This window comes from Girardinichthys multiradiatus, chromosome 6, assembly GCF_021462225.1.
Source record: "Girardinichthys multiradiatus isolate DD_20200921_A chromosome 6, DD_fGirMul_XY1, whole genome shotgun sequence".
NCBI lineage: Eukaryota > Metazoa > Chordata > Actinopteri > Cyprinodontiformes > Goodeidae > Girardinichthys > Girardinichthys multiradiatus.
In genome coordinates, this window is record NC_061799.1 from 20,122,143 (window position 1) to 20,142,808 (window position 20,666).

General features: G+C 38.6%; 1 protein-coding gene across 2 annotated transcripts in view; it reads left to right on the forward strand.

Moving 5' to 3' along the window:
* LOC124869940 (neurocan core protein-like) overlaps nt 1-20,666 on the forward strand; it is a 77,352-nt gene that overhangs the window by 22,924 nt on the left and 33,762 nt on the right. For both annotated transcript variants that reach the window (XM_047368200.1, XM_047368201.1), the window contains exons 3-11: nt 1,348-1,551; nt 3,822-4,004; nt 4,456-4,630; nt 6,725-6,852; nt 10,101-10,385; nt 10,865-11,002; nt 11,122-11,205; nt 13,669-13,817; nt 13,892-14,054. In XM_047368200.1, coding sequence (XP_047224156.1) covers nt 1,348-1,551; nt 3,822-4,004; nt 4,456-4,630; nt 6,725-6,852; nt 10,101-10,385; nt 10,865-11,002; nt 11,122-11,205; nt 13,669-13,817; nt 13,892-14,054 — 1,509 coding nt within the window. The remainder of the gene's footprint in view (nt 1-1,347; nt 1,552-3,821; nt 4,005-4,455; nt 4,631-6,724; nt 6,853-10,100; nt 10,386-10,864; nt 11,003-11,121; nt 11,206-13,668; nt 13,818-13,891; nt 14,055-20,666) is intronic.

Consider the following 20,666-nt stretch of genomic DNA (forward strand, 5'->3'; position numbering starts at 1 on the left):
AAAAGGTCACACCTCTAGAGGCTGCAGAAGTTTAACTTCAATGCACAAAAACCCAAGTAAAGTTTGCAGCCGAAAATGTTGATCAAGATCAGGAGCTTCGGAATAGCTGCATGGTGACACAGCGGTTAGCAGTATTGCCTTGAAGCAAAAAGGTCCTGGGTTTGACTCCCTTTCTAGGGGCTTTCTGCTTTGAGTTTGCATGTTCTCCCCATGCATTTGTATAATAATTCGGCCCTGTGCTGATTTTGTAAGTCTGCTTACTCAATTAAATAAACAATTTCTAATCCTTATGGCATTTTCATTCAAATGGAGAAAGCCAAAAATCGACAAATTGTAATACATTAAGGTTTAAAACTGATATGCATATCAATGATTGAAAAACATGTAAAACATGCTAAATAAAACCCTTATTGACAAGCACAGCACAAGATATTTTCCATGACCAGATTGGTACAAATGTCAGGAGGGACTTTGGCCCATATCGATGTACTCTTCAAAGAAACTCTTCAAACGTTTGGGTTTCTTGGCTCCTACTTAGCTACTGGAAGCATCCGGTTTTCTATAGGATAGGGGTCTGGACACTGCTTTGCTTCTTCTTTAGCCACTCCTTTGTTGACTTGGCAGATAGTTTTTTGGTAATTGTTCTGAGAGACCCATCTTTAACAATCAGCTGAAGGTAGGTTAGTGCATGGATAGATCCATTGGCCCCTCAGTGCAGTGGAGTTCACCTTTTCCTTTGTTAAAACAGTCCTAAAGCCTAATGTTTCCACCTCCATGCTTGGCTGTCGGGATGGTGCTCTTTAGATCTTACTCAGCATTTATTTTCCTCCAAAGAGCTTTGATTTGATTCCCTTTGACCACAGCACTTTCCCCCAAGCCCGTTCCAAACAATTTACATGTAGACTGAATGAAGACAACTTTTATAGCAGGAGAGGACAACATTTCAATCTATTAGTGCATAGTGTGTTACTGGGTATTGGTGTTCTTGGTGACTGTGATCCAGTAGTCATTAACAACATTAAATCCCTGTCATTAATCCTTAAATCATCCTTCTCATTATCCTTTTAACACCTTGAATCAAGATCTAGCATAGAGCTCCAGGCTGAAGGTGATTGCTGGATATTTTGATTTATTTTAGGCTATTTTCCCAAAATCGCATCAATAGTTGTTCCCTCCTCTCCAAGTTTTTCAAAGATGGTCTTTTAGCCCATTCCAATATTGTGCAGATCTGCTGGACTTTCTTTGGCTGCTCTTTGGTCTTACTTTTCTTACATCTACTGGATAACATTCTCTTCACACAAATCTGCTCCATAAAAGTAATAATCTTTTTTTTTTTTACTTTTTTAGGTACAGCCTCCTCCATAGTTAACATGCGTAGGATTACCCATCCTACAGTTCAACAAATGCTTGCAGGCAAAGCTGTCCTCCCCTGTGTCTTCACCCTCAGGACCAGTTCCTCCGTCCAGCCTCCACACCTTCTGTGGACTCACACGAAGCCACCAGCAAGAGAGTATGATGCTCCACTGGAGCAGATAGTACTTTCAGCTAAAGGTAAAAATGTATGCTTTCTTTAATCTAATATTTATTTCAGCTTTAGGCAGAAAATATTTGCAGATTTTTAACTTAAGAGTTTTGTTCTGGATTTTTTAATTGAGTTTCTATGAGGTGGTTATTAGATGTTAAAGTGATTTGTTGATCCTGGAGCTTAAAGATATGGGATAATATAAGAAGGTTAAAAAAAAGAGCACTTCGATCGCCTTAAAACAACTACAATCTCTAAAGTATCTAAGCAGTTAATGCAAATGCTATTTTATAAACCTTTTCACAGAATCAATAGAATAACACTCACCTAGCCCCTATGTTATTTCGCTTTTCCTGACAGCTATCCACTGTGAGTAAGATATTAACAGCTTAAAACCACCAAACAGAACCAGACTTTAAAAATCCGGACCTATCCCTCCAAAGGCCAAGTAATCAACATTTTTATATTTACACCAGAATATGTGCTCAAATCAGAGGTTACAGTTATCACTTGTACAGTTATCTGAATTTCCACCAACTGTTTTCTTTAACACTATCTTCTTGTGTTTTTGTTGTTTTACAGGTTTGATGAAAACCTTTGATAAAAATGCTTGATAAAAATCTTCTTAATATTCAAGAGGGGGAAACTGAGGGAGGGGGAACTCTAAAGAACTTTAGTTTTACCTTAGATTTGGATTCAAGGAAACTCAAACCTAAAGGGCTCCTCCCAGCTTATATCATTCACAAGGAGAGGTGTACCATTAAAAACTGCTTTTCAGTTAGGACAACACTGAGACGCATCACCACAAATAGTCAGTCCTTTACTGAATTGTAACCAGCTCCATGCCTTGCAAAAGTTTTTATATCCTGTTTACATTTGCACATGTTACAACAACAGTCAATGTAATTTATTTCAGTTTTAAATGATAATTCAAAACAAAGTAGTGCATAATTGTGAATGGAAGTAAAATAATTATCTGTGTATTTATATTATCATCTGAGGTAGTCTTCCACGTTTGCTTTGTCCACTTCATGGCTTGTAAGCAAACATTAAACTAGGCTTCTTTTCACGTTCCTGTTCCTACTCTTCTGTATAGGTCAGATTTAAGAAGAAAATAACTAATATTTATCCTCTTGACAAATTCTCCCACCTGAGCTGTAGATCTCTGCAGCTCCTCCATAGTTACCATGGGCCTCTTGAATTCTTGTCTGTTAATGTTCTTCTTGCCTGGCCTGTCAGCTTAGGTGGACTGCCTATAGTCTTGGTATGCAATTGTGCGATAGTCTTTTCAAATTTTAAATTAATAGATTAAACAGTGCTTCAACAATGCTAAAAGTGATTAGAATGACCCTGGAAATGCATGTAGTCCTCTGTCCGATATATTGAATGTGTGTATTAAGTCATAACTCGGGGTTTGTGTGAAACTGGAATGTATTTACTATGAAACAAAGTGGAGGTTGGGTGTCTGCTCCAGGGAAGACCTTGGTAAACCGAGTGGCTAATAGTGGGTGGAAGAACGTAACTAGATATGGAAATAGGAAGAAAATTTGGGAATGAGGGAGAGTATAGGAAAATATGGGAACCAGTGATAAAATGTGATTGTGTAAAAATAGAAATAAGGTGCTGATAGTGACATATTGAATATTATCTGAAGAGCAGTTTTGAGGATGTTTGATTTGATATTGTTTCTGAAAAGAGTAATAAATATTCCATAGCAAAACGTATTGTAGCAAACCATGCTCCCTCAACCCTCTCCACAACTTCACATGACCTGTCTTCTGTGTTCCTTAGTCTTCATGATGCTGATGTTCTCCAATGGTTAGAGAACCATAATCAGGTTAAATTACAAACAGGTGGACTATATTTACTAGTTTGTTGACTTCTAAATGCCTTTGGGTGCACCGTATTTTATTTTGGGATATCAGGGTAAAGTGGGTGTGTTTATTTAGGGGGTCTATTTATTTACAGGTATCATAGTAAAGGAGTAAATACGTATCCACCCCATGCATTTCAGATAAAAAAAAACAAAACAAAAAAAACCACGTATCGCTATCCTTCTATGCTGTATTTATGCATTGGTCTGTCACTTATAATCCCAATAAAATACATGGAAGTTTATTTTTGTAACGTGACAAAATAAAGAGAAGTTCATGGGGCACAATTTTTTTTTGTAAGACACTGTAAACAATTCTCTAATTTTATGTTGGACATGTTTAAAGTTTAAGTTCAGCCTCTAAAACCTACAGAATGCCAGTAAGCATGTGTAAATAAGAAACCTCTCTGTCTGTGTGTGCCAAAGGTGATGTAATCAAGGTGAATAAGGCTTTCAGTGGCCGTGTCACGCTGCCAGGATACTCTGCCAGTCGTCTGAACGCTACCATGGAGATCTCCAGTCTCCGTACCAACGACTCAGGCTCTTACCACTGTCAGGTTGTGGTGGGCAGCGACTATGAGAGAGACACTGTGCCCCTGCTGGTCTCCGGTAAGTGTAGTGGCCACGCTGTGAGTTCACAAAGGAGGCCGAGGAGAAGCGCAGCAGACACCGCAGGCTACTTTTAACATGATTCTTTCTAATTAATTTATTCCCAATGTGTTAATATTGACCAGATAATGTGTGATTTTACATTAGAAGTACAGCTAAGTGCTTCAGTTAATGTAACCCAGGGCTCTCCATGCCTGTACTGCTTTTGTTATCTTGTTTTCCTTCAGAATAATGAATCTTTTAATTAAGGTATTTTCACTGAATACATGTAATAGTTTTATATATTTTCCTGAGAATGTTCCACTCATATACAGAGTATGTCTAATTGATCTGTTTGCAGCCACGTTAATATGCTCACAGATACATCCCACTTGTTTATTGATTTAAAACCAGAGCTGTCAAAAGAGGAGAGCTGAAACAGTTTACCACCTGTGTCTGTCTTCATGTGTAGGAGTGGTGTTTCACTACCAGGCTCCAAACGTTCGTTATGCCCTCTCCTTCACCGAGGCCCAGCGAGCCTGCCAGGAAAACTCGGCTCAGATGGCATCGCCGGCCCAGCTGTGGGCGGCGTACCATGATGGTTTGGCCAGCTGTTCAGCTGGATGGTTGGCTGATCAGACTGTCCGGTGAGGACACAACCGGCGATTAATATCCACCAGTTACACACTTATTGGGCTGCTTCCTAGTTGTAATGCTCATGAATAATAAACATATCATGGCCTCTATTACAGATGCATGTGAAAATGTTTTTATTAAAGAGATTACAATGTTTATGAGAGTCATGATTAATGCAAATATTGCAAAAAAAGGTAATTTGGGAGACTAGGTTGCAATAACCATGCATACAGAAAGCTAATATTAGTGACATGTTTCGTTGTCATCCCCCTGAGTATAATACATAGCTTTCAGTGTCAACAGCAGATAAAATTAAAGTTATTTACAGACAAGATGTTCAGGCAAGCTGGTTTTGAACAACCAATGCCCTGTATAAACCAGGGCTGATTAAATAAATAGTCATGGCTCTGGGTCAGTTTGCCTCTTTGCCAGCTCAAGGTACCATTTCGTATTAACGTTACAGTTTTTTTCCCCTTTGTTGTGTCTAACTCCAGTCCTCAATGACTGGTATCCAGCATGCTTTCTGCTGTAACTAAGCTGATTCTGATAGCTAAATTACCTCTTTAGCATGTCAGGATGTTCTACAAAGGCCCGGTAATGAGCCATTCATTTGATTCAGGTGCGTTATAGCAGGGAAACATCTAAAACAAGGGAGCCTTGCTTTTTTGTATGCGCAAAAACATTAAAGGTACTCACTGGCCAAAAATATTTTTTTAAATTAAAATACCTAAAATCAGTTTATCATGGTTTTAAAATTTTCATTTTACACATTGAACAACAAAGTAAACATGTAATATTTTAATGATACACAGTATATAATTTTTTTTTACTAGCACGCTCCCAATCATTGTGTGTATAAGACAATCAAAAGGGTCTTGCACGTTTGCCATGTTAAAGGAAAAACATTGTTCTATTTTGGTCCAGAAAAAACACAGCCAAGTTTAAAAAATGGGTCTACTTCTGCTGAATGTTTGTGGACCAATTTACTATGTATTTAAAATGAAATCAAAAAGTGTGGTTAATAAATGACAAATACTTTCTATTGTACCAAAGGGTTACCATTTTATAAAGATTTGTATTTGTCAGTAAAGATCTTTCCTTGTTAAAAAGTTGCGATGAACTGTGGTCAAAGGCCACACAAAATAAATGAATGAATGAATAAAAGTAATCAAAACTCATATAATGTATGTTATTTATATAAATATTTTATATTATACAAAGTCTTGAAGGGGCATTGGAGAATATTTTTGAAAGATTCTGCAAAAGTTCTGCCAGATTCTGAATTATTTCTGCCAGATCCCATAAATGCCTTAGTTATATCTTACAAAGGTTTTCTTTAAACATCTCGGAAAGCTTTTGCCTGGAAAAAGCATTTATTTGTGACTGTGGAAGTTATTTAGAGATGATATCTCTAGTGGCAGACTTTTAATGAGCGAACCAGTGGACATTTTCTCACTTTGCTCCTGATTAGTATGAAAACCTTTTACATGTTTCTATATGGGATGTGTTAGTCTCCTGTTTTTCACCACAGCACAATAGCTTAAAAGGCTTTTTCTTACCATGTGAAACCCTGGATATGTGGCATGAGAATGTGTAAAAAGTGTGAATTTGGGGAAGTCTCACACTCAGTGCAAGTGACTAGCGTTCCCTGCTTAAAATGGGTACATTTGTTAATTTGGTTAGCAGATTTTTTTTCACATTTAACAGAACCAGATAAGTTATTTTCCATATTCCTTAAATATAACCTCTGTTTATGGCTGATTTCTTAATATAACAGTTTTATTTCTCTTCTTCAGTCTGATTATTGCTCTGGTTTTCTATTTTGACCCTTCCTACACATCACAGTCAGATAATCATTAGCCATTTCTTCACTCGTAATTGTTCCAGAATATAAACAAATCTTGTCCTCTTTAAATGTGAATTCAGATAAGCCATTATTGTTAGCTGACATTTAAAATCGTAATTTGAAAAACAAAAACCTTTGGCATGTAGGCTGAATAAACAGTAAAATGTTCACGATTTATTTAAGCTGTGATTTTCCTATTATTGGCTCCAAATAACAAGGTTAACACCCATTCATGACTCCTACATGTTCCTGTCCACAGATATTCGGTCCAGCTGCCGGAGCTGGGTTGCTATGGACACAAGGAGTACTCTGCCGGAGTGAGGAATTATGGGAAGAGAGACCCGAAAGAAATGTTTGATGTGTACTGTTTTGCTGAAGAACTAGATGGTACATACACACACACACACACACACACACACACACACACACACACACACACACACACACACACACACACACACGAAATACATCTAAACCTGTCACAGCCTTTGGCTTTTATACGGATGCTTGCATCATATTCTGTTGCAATATTAAAGCGCTGCTGTGGGGACAAATCTTTTTATAAAACCTTTTTTCTTTTTTCACCTTCAGTAAATTCAAGAAACAGACAGTAATCAGCTCTGACTAAATCCAGTCACACTCCAGTGTTTTAAAAGCTTGAATTTCTGTTTATTCCTCAGTTGACACTGTGGTTCTAAAACAGACAAAGAATAAGAATATAACATCAGTGTTTAAATCAATCCAAACAACTGACTGAAATGATATCAGTTACGTCATTACTGATTACAATTGTGACGCTCAATATTCGTTCTTAATAAATGTTACACGCAAAAACTCACGTTAGTAGCTCTCGTCAAATGCGCACACGAATGAGCATGACATCAATTAAAAGTAAACATGTCACGGTTCTGTCACGGTTTACTTGGAAATGGACCCCAGAATGCAGACGAGCAGGCAGCGTGATGGTAGGTGAAAAAGATTTAATAACGAAAACTCACTCACTACAGGAGGCAGGAACAAAACAAACGGGCAGGCAAGACAAGCACGGCATGATCAAAAAATAAGACTTGAGCATCAAACTTGACATGAGCATGAGAGTGAAAGATGTTTCCGCGAAGACTAACAGAACAGGTGTGAATATATGGCGTGAAAACCAGGTGGAGTAAGGAGACAGATTAACTTGAAGCAGGTGAACTAAATAAACTTAATTAACAGAACAAAACGTGATTGGAGCAAAACAGAGACTCTTGAACACAAACTAGAAAAACATGAAGCAATATGACAAAACAAAAGCATGACCAGGAAAAGAAAAAATAAACAGAAACATAATTCAAAATCTAAGAATAATAATAACAAAAGAACAAGTCAAAACCGTAACTGTGAAAAACATAAGAAGAAACCCGAAACCAAACAACCCTACATCATGACAGGCGGGCGACCAGGCCTGCACCAAAGACGTGGAGGCCGACTGAGCAGAGTAGAGGACTTCCGAGACACTCTGTGGAACTCCAGAGGCGTGGAGCCTGGCGAACCCTCAGAGGCTGAAGCAGAGCCTGGCGAACCCTCAGAGGCTGAAGCAGAGCATGGCGAACCCTCAGAGGCTGAAGCAGAGCCTGGCGAACCCTCAGAGGCTAAAGCAGAGCCTGGCGAACCCTCAGAGGCTAAAGCAGAGCCTGGGCGAACCCTTAGAGGCTGAAGCAGAGCCTGGCGAACCCATCGACGGGATCCTCCGTGACGTGAGCAAGAGCTGAGGCGTCGACCGGACCCTCCGTGACGTGAGCAGGAGCTGAGGCGTTGGCCGGACCCTCCGTGACGTGAGCAGGAGCTGAGGCGTTGGCCGGACCCTCCATGACGTGAGCAGGAGCTGAGGCGTCACCGAAACCCTCAGTGGCATGAGCAGAGGTGTAGCCGATGACTTGAACCGGGGCGTCCATCTTACGACGTCTTCTGCGCCGTGTGGAGGGGGTTGAGGCTGACTTAGGGTCGGGTTGTGGTGTGTCTGGCCTGGAGTCAGGCTGAGGCTGTGGTGTGTCTGGCCTGGAATCAGGCTGAGGCTGTGGTGTGTCTGGCCTGGAGTCAGGCTGAGGCTGTGGTGTGTCTGGCTGAGGCTGTGGTGTGTCAGGCTGAGGCTGTGGTGTGTCTGGCCTGGAGTCAGGCTGAGGCTGTGGTGTGTCAGGCTGAGGCTGTGGTGTGTCTGGCTGAGGCTGTGGTGTGTCTGGCTGAGGCTGTGGTGTGTCTGGCTGAGGCTGTGGTGTGTCTGGCTGAGGCTGTGGTGTGTCAGGCTGAGGCTGTGGTGTGTCAGGCTGACGCTGTGGTGTGTCAGGCTGTGGACCTTACGTGGGCAGCTCTGCAGCAGCAGCAGCTCCCTGGAGTCCTGGCATGGATGATGGAGGATGGCAGTAAAACAGCCTTACTGCTGCTTCATACTCCATCTCAATCTGCCTTATCCTCTCCATCAGCTCAGGAGAGGAATACAGGAGACCAGTCATCCTGAGGATCTTTACTTGGCTTGCAGTGAACCTCAAGCGCTGCTCCAGCTCGGCAGGTGTTGCCCCAGAACACCGGGCAACAGTTGTCATACAAGTACGAAACTCACAGCAGTTGCTCAGGGTACATATATGTTCATGTAGGAAATTATATTTTATTCATAAGTATTTAATTTACAGATGCATATGTCAGCAAGGCTGATTTTTGGGTCACTGATCAGTCATTATTACATAATTATTCAATACTTACGACTACCATGCTACATTCTGTTGTCATATTAGCTCTTGCCTGGTATATTTTGCCAATCCTCGTCCATATGTTTAGGCACAAAAATGTTTAATATATTTAGAAGATATGGACAGTACAATTTGGCTGTTAATCTATTGAGCTGAGATTTATTTACTCACCGAAAATAGATGGACAGGTGTTCTGCATCAGGGATGCAGCGCCTGTAGTTGGTGTCCCGAAGGCTGATTCGTCCTCCAACGCGCAGCAGCAGGTCCTCAGACTGGGTCCTGGATAGGATATTAAGTACCACTGAAAGCGACTGTCATCCAGGCGCAGCTCCTGGAGTAGGTGGTGGTACTCTCCAAACTGGTTCTGTCTCTAGTGAACCCAGGAGATGTTGACGCCGGTGGTGTTGTTTGGTTCTCTAAAAATAAAGCACTGTGACTCACTCCATGTTGAGATGAAACCGGCAAGCAGCAGATAGAAGCTTCTCCTATTTGATGACGCTGTGAAGGGAGTGGAACGAGTGGAGTGTTGTTACTCGTTGGCCACGTGAATTGCTGCTGGAATCTCAGGCGAGCGACAGCACATGAATGAGACGAACAATTTGCTGAAATCGCAATCCGTCTGAATGCACCTTCAGTTCATAAAAGTAATGTATGCACACAATGAATGCCATTTACTGTTACAAAGCTCATTTTAAGTTTTCCAATTAAAAACTGCCTCAAGTTAGTTTAAACATTGTTATAAATGTTTGGGACGGAGTTGCATGCAAGTGAGAAAAATCCACCTCAGACTATCAAAAATAATGTAATAGTTCTGTTCTATATTCCAGGATGATGGTGAGCATTTACTAAACTGAAATGTCCCCTTGTTGAGAAACATCTGGTTGTTGAAAATTCCTTTTTTACCTCCACCAGGCAAAGTGTTTCACACCTCAGTTCCAGGCAGACTCTCACTATCTTCAGCCTCAGACCGCTGTGTGTCCCTTGGGGGCCAGCTGGCCACAGTGGGGCAGCTTTATCTGGCGTGGCGAGCCGGTCTGGACAGCTGCGCCCCGGGCTGGCTTTCTGATGGCAGCATCCGCTACCCCGTTGCCTGGCCTCACCCAGAATGTGGAGGGAGTCAGCCAGGAGTCCACACCATCATACCCAACACCACCGCTGACAACACTACTGCATTATATGATGCCTACTGCTACAGAGGTATAGTTTCATTTTATATAGAAAACTGCTGTCTGGATTTACTGCAACTGTTTTTACATTATACTTGGAGAAGTCACATTTACTATTACATATGGATATGGGCTTAAAATAGTGCTTTGTATCAACTTTGCATAAAATATGACTAAAGAAAGCAGTAAGTATGTGGTTAAAAGGACCATCTCACTTCTAAATGAAGCATGGTCAGCTATAAACGCAATAGAAATGCTAGTAAAAGTCATTGCCGATGTGCGTAACTATGGGAACACTCATGTCTGATCCCAGCTTTGTGTATCCAAGACACCGCTGGATTGACAGTTGCTATGGGAGAAAGAGACAGAGAACAGAAAATGTTAAATACCAAGATGTCAAGATGATCCACCTTGAATGATACCGCTATTTCTAGCTAAATTCAAACACCTTGAGTTTTTAGGTATTTGGAGAATTGATGTGAGCAAATGGCTCTTTAACTTCTTTTCTAGGCAAAGTGGAGAATACAGGATCCATCTCTGAGATTTACACCTCCCTGTGGAAGCCCTGGAGCTATCTCACAGGTGATGCTGACGCTGCAGAGACAGAAAGCTCCAATGTAACTACACAGCAAACCACCACGCTGACAGGTTTTACATTCATTTACAACTTGGCTTTTAAACGAGTAAATTATTTTAAGCCTTTTAGACATAGCAAAAATAAAATACTAACTTCTAGTGAGTGATGTTTTAATTGTACATACGTACAGATTCCTCTGAAAGCAGCAGAGTCTCTCCTTCCAACTGGACAGGACTGGTTGACCTTGAAGAAGAGGAGTCCTCTAACAGGAGCAGTAAGTTAAAGTGTTCATATGAAACACCTTCATATTATTCATACTGGTGCTTGAATGGACGTTCATTCATTTGCTTTGTTTAAAAGATCACAGATCCAATTCAAAAACTGAAACTTATATATTAGCTTTATTACAGAGTGATAAATTCCTAGATTTGTTTTCTTCTAATTCTAATAATTATGGCCTACAGTGAATAAAAAAGGAAAATTATATTTCTCAGAAAAATTTTTTTAGTTTAACCTTCCACTCAACTTTCCTTTGAAATCCTTGCATGCAGAACTTTATGTATAGATGACCATTTGTGACTTAGCCTCATCTGCCTGACAACTATCAAGTGGACTGTCTCTCCTATGGTATCTTGGCCATAACATGGCAATGATACACCATTTATCTATTAGAAAACAAATTTTCAGTTGTTTTTATAAAATATCCATAAGAAAAGGCATGTTGGATTTTCATTAGCTACAACCCATAATCATCATTGTTAATAGAAATAAATACCTGTAATACATCAAGATGTGTGTAATGTATCTACATAATACACGTTTTACTTTGTGAGTTGAATTACCAATGTAAATTAACTTTTGAATGGTGTTATGATTTAATAAATTGCAGATAATTGCTTTGATCTCTTTTGGGGCCCCAGCACTGCAGGGGAACCTAAACTCTTACAAAGTTTGCTTATACCTAAGCCCTGCCCTACTTAAAACTGCCATTTTCAAAATCTCCGTTAGAATGAAGACTGTGAATTCATGGTTTTTATATCAAAAAAGTTTAATTGCAGTAAGAAGGGCTGGTATCTAAAATGGCTTTCTATAGAAACACCTTCCACTCACTGAAGAGACACGCATGTAGTGTTCTCCAGTTTATATTAGTTTAGAGTGGACAATGATGAGTGGGAAAACCCCAGTTGATAATAGATCTTATCAACATGCACACACAGCAAGCAGATGCATTCATAGACAGAATATCTTCACAGTAAATAATACAAAAAGGTGGATTCTTCCAGCTGAAAAGAAAACCACGACAAAATCCTAATAAGATCTACAGCTTTTTGGATGCTTCTTAAATGATAAGCTGTTGTCAGTTATTTCAGTTCAATCTAGTTTATTTATACAGTCACATTTAATAAATTAGAACATTATTGGAAAGTCTATTTATGCAAATAACTCAGTTCACAAAGTGAAACACGTTATAAAGATTTATCACTCAGGCTAATGTTTTCAAGCCTTTATTTCTGTTCATTATGATGATCTGCTTACATCTAATGAAAAGACAACATTTAAGATTAGAATATTACATCAGACCAATAAAAAAGACAATTTTTTAATACAAAAATGTGCGCTTAATAAAAAGTATGTTTAATACCTGGGTTGTTTTTTTGGTGTTTTTAATGTGAGAAATGAGCCTCATCGGAACGCATATTCTAATTTTATGAATATGACTTTATAGCACCATTTTACATGTTATCTTAGCACCCTTAGCAAAACAGATCCCATCCATATCTAGGAATATATAAATTTATCTAAGACTATCCAATCATATAAACAGCTTTAAATACATCCAAATGAGGGCCCAGTGATTGTGACACGGAAAACCTGGTGAGAATGGCAGCTGAGGGGGAAGCAAGGCTAAGGAACTGAGGAGACTAGACTCACAGTACAAAATAGAAACTCAATGTATAAAGAGCTAAATATAGAACATACAGAAATAACTCAAAACACAAGACCCAAAATAGAAAAACTCAAACTAAAGTAATCACAAGTACATGGGATCATTGTTTCCGGCCACCACATTTATGAGCACCTCGCCAGTAGTAAATTAGGATTGAGCAGTATACTTACACTACTGGTCAAAGGTTTCAAACACACTTTCTCATTTAATGGTTTTCTTTATGTTTATGACTATTTACTTTGTATGTAGATTCTCACTGAAGGCATCAAAACTGAATGAACACATGGAATTATGTAACTAACAAAAAATTATAAAAGATCTTTACATATATTCCTTAAAGTAGCGGCCCTTTTACTGTGATGACTGAATTATTAACCTTTGGTCGTCTCTCAATGAACGTCTGGGAAGTTCTTTCAAAATCTTTTGGAAAACCATTTCAGGTGACCACCTCATGAAGCTCATGGAGAGAATGCCAAGAGAGCAAAGCAGTAATCAGAGCAAATGGTGGCTATTTTGAAGAATCTAAAATATAAAAATGTTTAGTTAGTTCACACTTTTTGTTTTCTACATAAATTCATTTGTGTTCATTCAGTTTTGTTGCCTTTGGTGAGAATCTACAATGTAAATAGTCATGAAAACAAGGAGACCCATTAAGTGAGAAAGTGTATCTAAAACCTTTGACCGGTAGTGTATGTTTCATGTACCACAGCTGGAATTTGTCCTATAATAATTGTGTGTCCAAACCCATTTTAATTAATAAGTAGTAATTATATGTGTAATTATTTGTAGCTGTGGATCCCTGGTCCTCAGAGTCATTCGTGACCCTTCAGCTGATCCCAGGACAGAGCTCCTTTGACTGGGGTGAGCTGCTGGAGCCTGGGCCCGACTCTGACGAGTTTCTGCAACCCCCAGTTCACCCAACTCCCACGGAAAAAAAAGTTAGTGTCATTATTATTTTAGAATAACAATCTTGAACATGTTTCGAGTACTGTCTGTTTACTTACTTCTTCAGGTGATCACAAAAATTGTGAAGTCAATTTGGAAACCTTTGAACTATCTAATGGGAACAGACGATGATGAAGGAACCAAAGCCCCAAGTGAACATGATGAAGATGAGGAGATAACAACAAAACAGACAGACAGTAAGCCTAAAGCTTCCAGTCCAGTTTCTCCAGGTAACTACATTTGTCCCATTTTAAAGCCATGAGCTAGTTGTAGCCTGTTCACACGCCAGTGTGTCTGCAAATGAAGTCAGTTCAAGTTTTTTTTAATTACACACCAGGACTACCTGAAATCTATAAACAGACTCTGCTGTGTAAAGGATGGATGGGTTTACTTTTCTCAAGGGCACAGGAGGCTCATCTCATTTCCTAAACTGGGCCCCCTCATGTCCTCTTTCCACCACCTTTCTCCTTGTAAGCTAAAAATGGATCTCGTTTTAAAAGATATTTTAGGTCTTACGTCTTGATTGTGCACCTGGAGGAGTAAAACGAGAAGAGGTTAAAGGAGGAGCTAGAAGTCGGCACAAGTATTTCTTCAGAAATTGTTTTTTCAAGTCCCAACACATTTTCCCACATTGTACATTGAATTGAAAGATAAATAGAAATACTGATACAAAAACAAGAATAATACAATTGTGTGACTGTATCTAACAAATCCTCTTTCTTGGAATCTTCTTAAATCCTTATAGCATCCTTGTTGAGAGGGTCTAAAACACAAGGAGAAACTCTACGCTTTTCTTTTTTGTTTTATTTAAATGGTGTTTTTCTAATCATAGCCCTTTGAATCCACTACCCTGCGTGTCTTAGATGTTTCTCTGCTTCAACAAACTTGATCGGGTCATTAAAAGGCTTCCTCTGAACTTGACATGCTGAGACAGTAATTCAGTCAATTAAGGCTGGTGTGTTAAAATGAGGGAACATCTAAAACATGCAGGGCAGGTGGTCCCAAGCACCATGATTAGAAAATGAGCAGCTCAGTTCAAGTATATGTTCATAGAAGTGAATTTGAATTTTCTGTTTTTGAATTTGATTGCTTTTGTACAGAGAGATACTGTGGATGGTCAGCTGAGAAAGACACTAATGATGCATTGTCTTCTTGAACTTCACATTTATTATGTTACTACCACAAACTTCAAAATTATTTTCTTGGGATTTAATATGGTCACAAAGTCCATAACTATTAGGTTTTGAGTTTCATATTTGATCTCTATTCTTCCCTGTTGCTGACTTATTCTTGTATTCCAGTATATTTTGATTTCTGTTAGCTTCCTTTCAGTGTTCTCCTGCCCATGTTCTGTCCTCCCTCAGCTTTCTCCCCCTTCATTGGGCTCAGCTGTGTCTCATCTCCTCCTGATTGCTCTCACCTGTTTTGCTCTGCCTTTCTCCACTTGTACCTATATATTTATACGGTCTGGTTGTCATTGTTCTTCACTGGATTCTTCCGTTGCCTTCGTCATTCTGTTTTGCCTGTCTGCTCACAGCCAGTTGCTCAGCCCATGCTACATGTCCTTTATTACATGTAGGTTATCAGTTCTGTTATTAAACATCTGACGCTCTGACGCTCCTGCTTCCACTTTGGTCCTGTGAAACCCCAACATAATATGACACCTTGTGGTCTAGAAACTGATCTTTGCAAACTAGCTCCAAGCTCAGTCAGACTAGATGAAAAACATCTCTGATGTTTGATTTTTCAGTCTTGCCACAGATTCTTAATTGGATTTAGGTCTGGACTTTGACTGGACCATTTTAACACATGACCTTGCTTTGAACTAAACCACAGGTGTAAAACTCCAGTCCACAAGGGCTGATGTCCTGCACCTTTTAGATATTTTGCTGCTTAAACACACCTGAACTGAATAATTAGGACGTTAGCATGGATTGTAAAATGTGGCTGCATGCTGAGGAGACAAATCAGGCATTTGAATGAGGTGTGTTAGACCAGAATTGTGTCTAAAAGTTACAGGACACCTGCCCACTGGAGTTTGACATCTCCAAACCACTCCAGTGTAGTTTTGGTGGTATATTTAGTGTTGTTAAATCTTCACCCCAGTCTGAAGAGAAGCTTCCCTGTACTATGATGTTTCCATCACCATGTTTCACATTGGGCAAGGTGTAGTCATGGTGATTTGCAGTGTGAGTTTTCCACCTCACATAGAGTTTTGCACATAGAGACCGTTTAATTTTGTTCTCATAAACCAGAGCACCTTCTTCCGCATTTTTGCTGAGTTCCCTAAATGCCTTGTGGCAAACTATAGAAGGGATTTGTTTTGGCTTTCTTATTTACAATGGCTTTTCTCTTGCCACAGTTTCACAAAGGTCAGAGTTGTTAAGTGCATTACTAATAGTAGCCATTTTGACAGATTCATTCACACGAGCTGTGGATCTCTGCAGCTCCTCCAGAGTTACCATGGGCATCTTGGATGCTTCTCTGAATAACGGATGTCCGATCATGGTTGATGTTTAGAACTTGGGCTGTTGATTTACAGCCTAAACTTGCATTAAACTTTATTTGTTTTTTGGTTTTTTTGGTGCTGTTTCTTCACTAAGGTTCTCACAGAGCAGATGGATTGATACTGATATGAAATTACACACATGTAGTCACTAATTAGGTGACTTTTGAATGCCATTGGTTGCTCTGAATTTGATCAGTTATTGATGATTTTCTTTCCACTTCACAGTTATGCACTTTGGGTCTGTCTCATAAAATCCCAATTAAATACATTGAAGTTGTACTTGTTACTCAAACAAATGTGAAAAGGTTGAACCGGGTTGAATACTTACAAGGGACAGTAAAGTCTCAGAAACTAGTTGCAATGAAGTTGTCCATTCAGGCAAGTTACATGAACAGTTTTGCAGTGTTAAGAAACACATTAAGTGACCTTACTTATTAATAGACATAGGTAAACACTTCCATATTCTTATCAAGAATGGTAGAAATACCTTCATGTTACCTTAGATTGAACCAAAAATAAGTGTTTTAATTTAATGAACTTTGCTCTTGAGATTAATTAAAATGCAGGGACTATAAAGTTATAATGATATGATGTTATGTAAAATTGAAATGTTATTAAAATGTAATTTTCTTTGGTCTGCTAAGGTCTCAGCAAACAAAATAACCATTTTCCCACTTTGCTGAGAATATCCCAGTGCAGGTTTCACACTTTGAATTGGGAATATGCTCCGACTCCAGACAGTGATAGTCTAACCTTGTCTTCTGTCTTATGGAAAGGAAAAGAAACAGTTTTGAAAAAGTAGTGAAATCTGTTTTTCCCCCACATTTCTAATATAGACGTGGCAAAAACACTGACTTGTGTGTGTTTCTGAGAGCTGAAGAAAGATGAAGAAAGACGGACACCATGATGCACTTCTGACCTTGATTAAACCTACAAACAAGTCTGATCCACTTGCTTAAAATTCAGTAGGGTTGTTTTTAATTTAAATAAACATCCTTTAATCTTTGATCAAGATAGTTTTTTGGATTTTTTACAAATTGGTTTAGAAGAGTCAAACTGCCAAACCTCCAACACCAGTGCCTCTCTGGGGAAACAACCTGGATGCCAGGTCAAACAAATATTATGTAGATTAGTGTGATTACTAATAGCTTAATATTGTGATTCTGTTAGTGATTGCACTCAATATAATCATGTAATTCATAACTGAAGGGTTAACATTGTGATTCTGAGAATAAATATACTGTCTTATTATATTTTTCTCATTCATTTCATGGATTTAGGCTCCATAAAAGAGAGATTTTACCCTTCAGACAAACACAAATATATTTCAGACAAATAGACTTTTCATCGACTTGAGACTGATAAATATAATTAAAGAGACTGATATGAGTTTTAATACATGCAGATGCTTCCCATGCATCGTGTGTAAGCTTTAGTAATAAGAGATTTATCCAATCTCTCTTTTATGTCTCTATAGGTTTTTTTCACAATGTCGTTTGAGTTTAGGGATCATATATCTCAACATGCCACGAAGAGAGAGCCTTTCTAACCTGAGAGCCTACAGGTAGATACTTTTGTGTTGGAGTGAGGCAGAAGGTCTGCAGCTGAAATGGGTCTAAAACATCCGAAGGATATGTTTAAGATGTTACATGGTGTGTGAGCCAGATAAGGTGTGAAGCAACAGCACAGCTTAGGTTGACTAGCTGAACTGCTCGCAGGCATCTTTCCAGTAAATAAAGGAGCAGAGGATGTCAGTGTGAAAAGTGGAGGAGGTACATGTGTAAGAAAAGCACAAACCGCTGTAAGATTGAAGTGTGTCTCAAAATGAAGTCATATTGACCTTTCTCTGCAGCCCAGTCTGCTTTTCTTGTAGGAGGCTTAACAAGCTTTGATTAATGGCAGCTTGCAAGCTGGAACCTAGCATCAGTTGTGTTCAACATTAGACACAATCTGTAGTTAAAGATGTACATAGTTGTCCTTCAACACTCATAGACAACATCATGTCTAATATTGATCTATACTATAAAGAGTAACATACAGCCGAAACCAAACATGTGCATTGACTGTATAAAAAGACACCAAACGTTTTTTCTTCACTCTGATATTAAATAAGACTAAACATTGTCCTGTTATTTAGGAAAAACTACGTTATTTCTTTTTACTGAATGCCAAGAAAATGAGAAATTTTTTGATGACTTTTTCCATGTTTTGATTATCCTTCCACAAGCTTTTCACAATAGTTTGCTGACATTTTGGCCCATTCCTCCTGAGATAACTGCTGTAACTTAGTGAGGTCTGTAGGCCACCTTCTGGCCTCTACCAAACATTGTAATTGTTGTCCTTAAGTATGGAGTTAAATTTGTCTCAATATTATTCAATCAAACAAGTTTTTTTGTTTGATTGAATAATATTGAGACACATTTAACTCCATACTTAAGTCGCTTTGCAACCAATTTGGTGGAATATCTTGAAATGTATCGACACAAAATTTGTGGAAATATATTCTAAATTGTGTGAAATATTTTGTGAAATGCACTAGTGCACCCTACAGTAAAACACCCACACAACATGATGCAGCCACTTCCATACTTTCCAATTGGGATGGAACTTATCCTACGCATGTACCAATGGTCATCAGACTAAACACTTAAAAGTTTTGTTTCATAACACTGCAAGACATGTCTCAAAAAATGAAGGTCTTTGGCCATGAGTGCATTTGCAAACTGTGATCTGGCTTTTTGCTTTTAGTGTAATGACTTTTGATTGCAATGGGCAGGCCTTCCTTTCAAAACCATTTTACCAAAATGCATCAAAAATGACCAAAGTATAGCTAGAATTAAATTAAAATGTATATATTGACTTGTTTCACTTTGGTTAATCACACTCTCTTACCAAGTTCAGCCAGCTTCTTTACAAGATCTTTTGTCTATAGGAAGATTGGAAGATCAGCCTTTTAGTGCTAGAATTACTACATTAAAGGTAAATACAATTTCATAGAGAAAAGTGTTGGTGACAATCTCCTCAGAGAAAGAACACGCATCTAAATCTCACAGGAAAAATTGCAGTTAAACATAATTTTTGTGCTCCAAATTCTCAAGGTTTATTTTGTGGTAAATGGCAAATTTGGGAATGCACATTTGATTTGGGGTCTGATCAAATTTGGATTGAGTAAATCGTTTTAAATTTTGTCATCTCTGGGTGATTTTTTTTTTTACAACAAAATGCTGCACCTGTACATCAGACTTGCTTTACCTCATAAAGTTTCCTTCATACAAAAGACTTTCTGGAGATGCAGTGAAACACAATTTTTTACAGCTATTCCCCATTTTTCAGGGGCAAATATGTTGGCACTGGATGTAAATGGTCTAACTGTGTACCAGAGCTGCTGATTTAGTTATTTGGTAACTGAGATGGCTTTTTGGAGTTTCAGACTCAAATGGTGCAGTCAATGAGTCCTTACAAGTTCAAAGTTCAAAGTTGGAAAAACAAATTGTTGGGATTCAGAAGTCAGAATCTCAGAAAGTTGGAGTTAAATGAGCAGACCTGAGTTTAAACTTATTATGGCTGGCTGCAGTTCCTAAAAAGCATAGTGGAAATGGTAGGTTTTAACTGTCACTGTTTTAATCTGCACTTTTGAGGGTTTGTATCTCAATCAACCACTGGCACCACATGCCCCTTTAGTGTTTGAATACATAAAATGCTTGGAAACTGAACACAACATTAATAAATTTCACCAGTTTTCTGACTAGGCAACTAGATTTCACGCAAATTCCCATCAACATTATTCCTAGATTCAAGATATGACTATTAGGACAAAACAAATGCAGCAGATTCAGTTTCTGGGTGTACGAGAGGAATTTTCGTCAAAGGTTTTTATTTTTTTACTCAGATATTTCTCATCTACTTTGAAGTGTGCGGCTATCAGTTTTGATAAATGCCTCTGCCACTTAATAATTGCCATTTTGAAGCTGCTCATAAACTCATGTTTACATATTAAAATCGTTCACATTCACTAGACAATAACAAAGAATATTGTTCTTGTATTAAAACAGATCCAGAGATTTCAAGTCGCCATATGAAATCAAAGTTTTTGATAATGCAACACCTTTTGTTAGATTTTGTCATTTCCTATGGTGTTCGTAGAAAATTGCCCATTTATTGTTGTTATGATATGAATGTCTATATTTTAAGGCCAAAAAATGGTACCTCATGGCAGAAATTTTGACAGATTCTGTAAATATAATAAGTTTTGCTGTCTTCATTCATCTGTTTTTGGTAACCTGATGTTCATAAAATAAATACTTAGCATACTCTATTCTAAGGAGATGAGCTG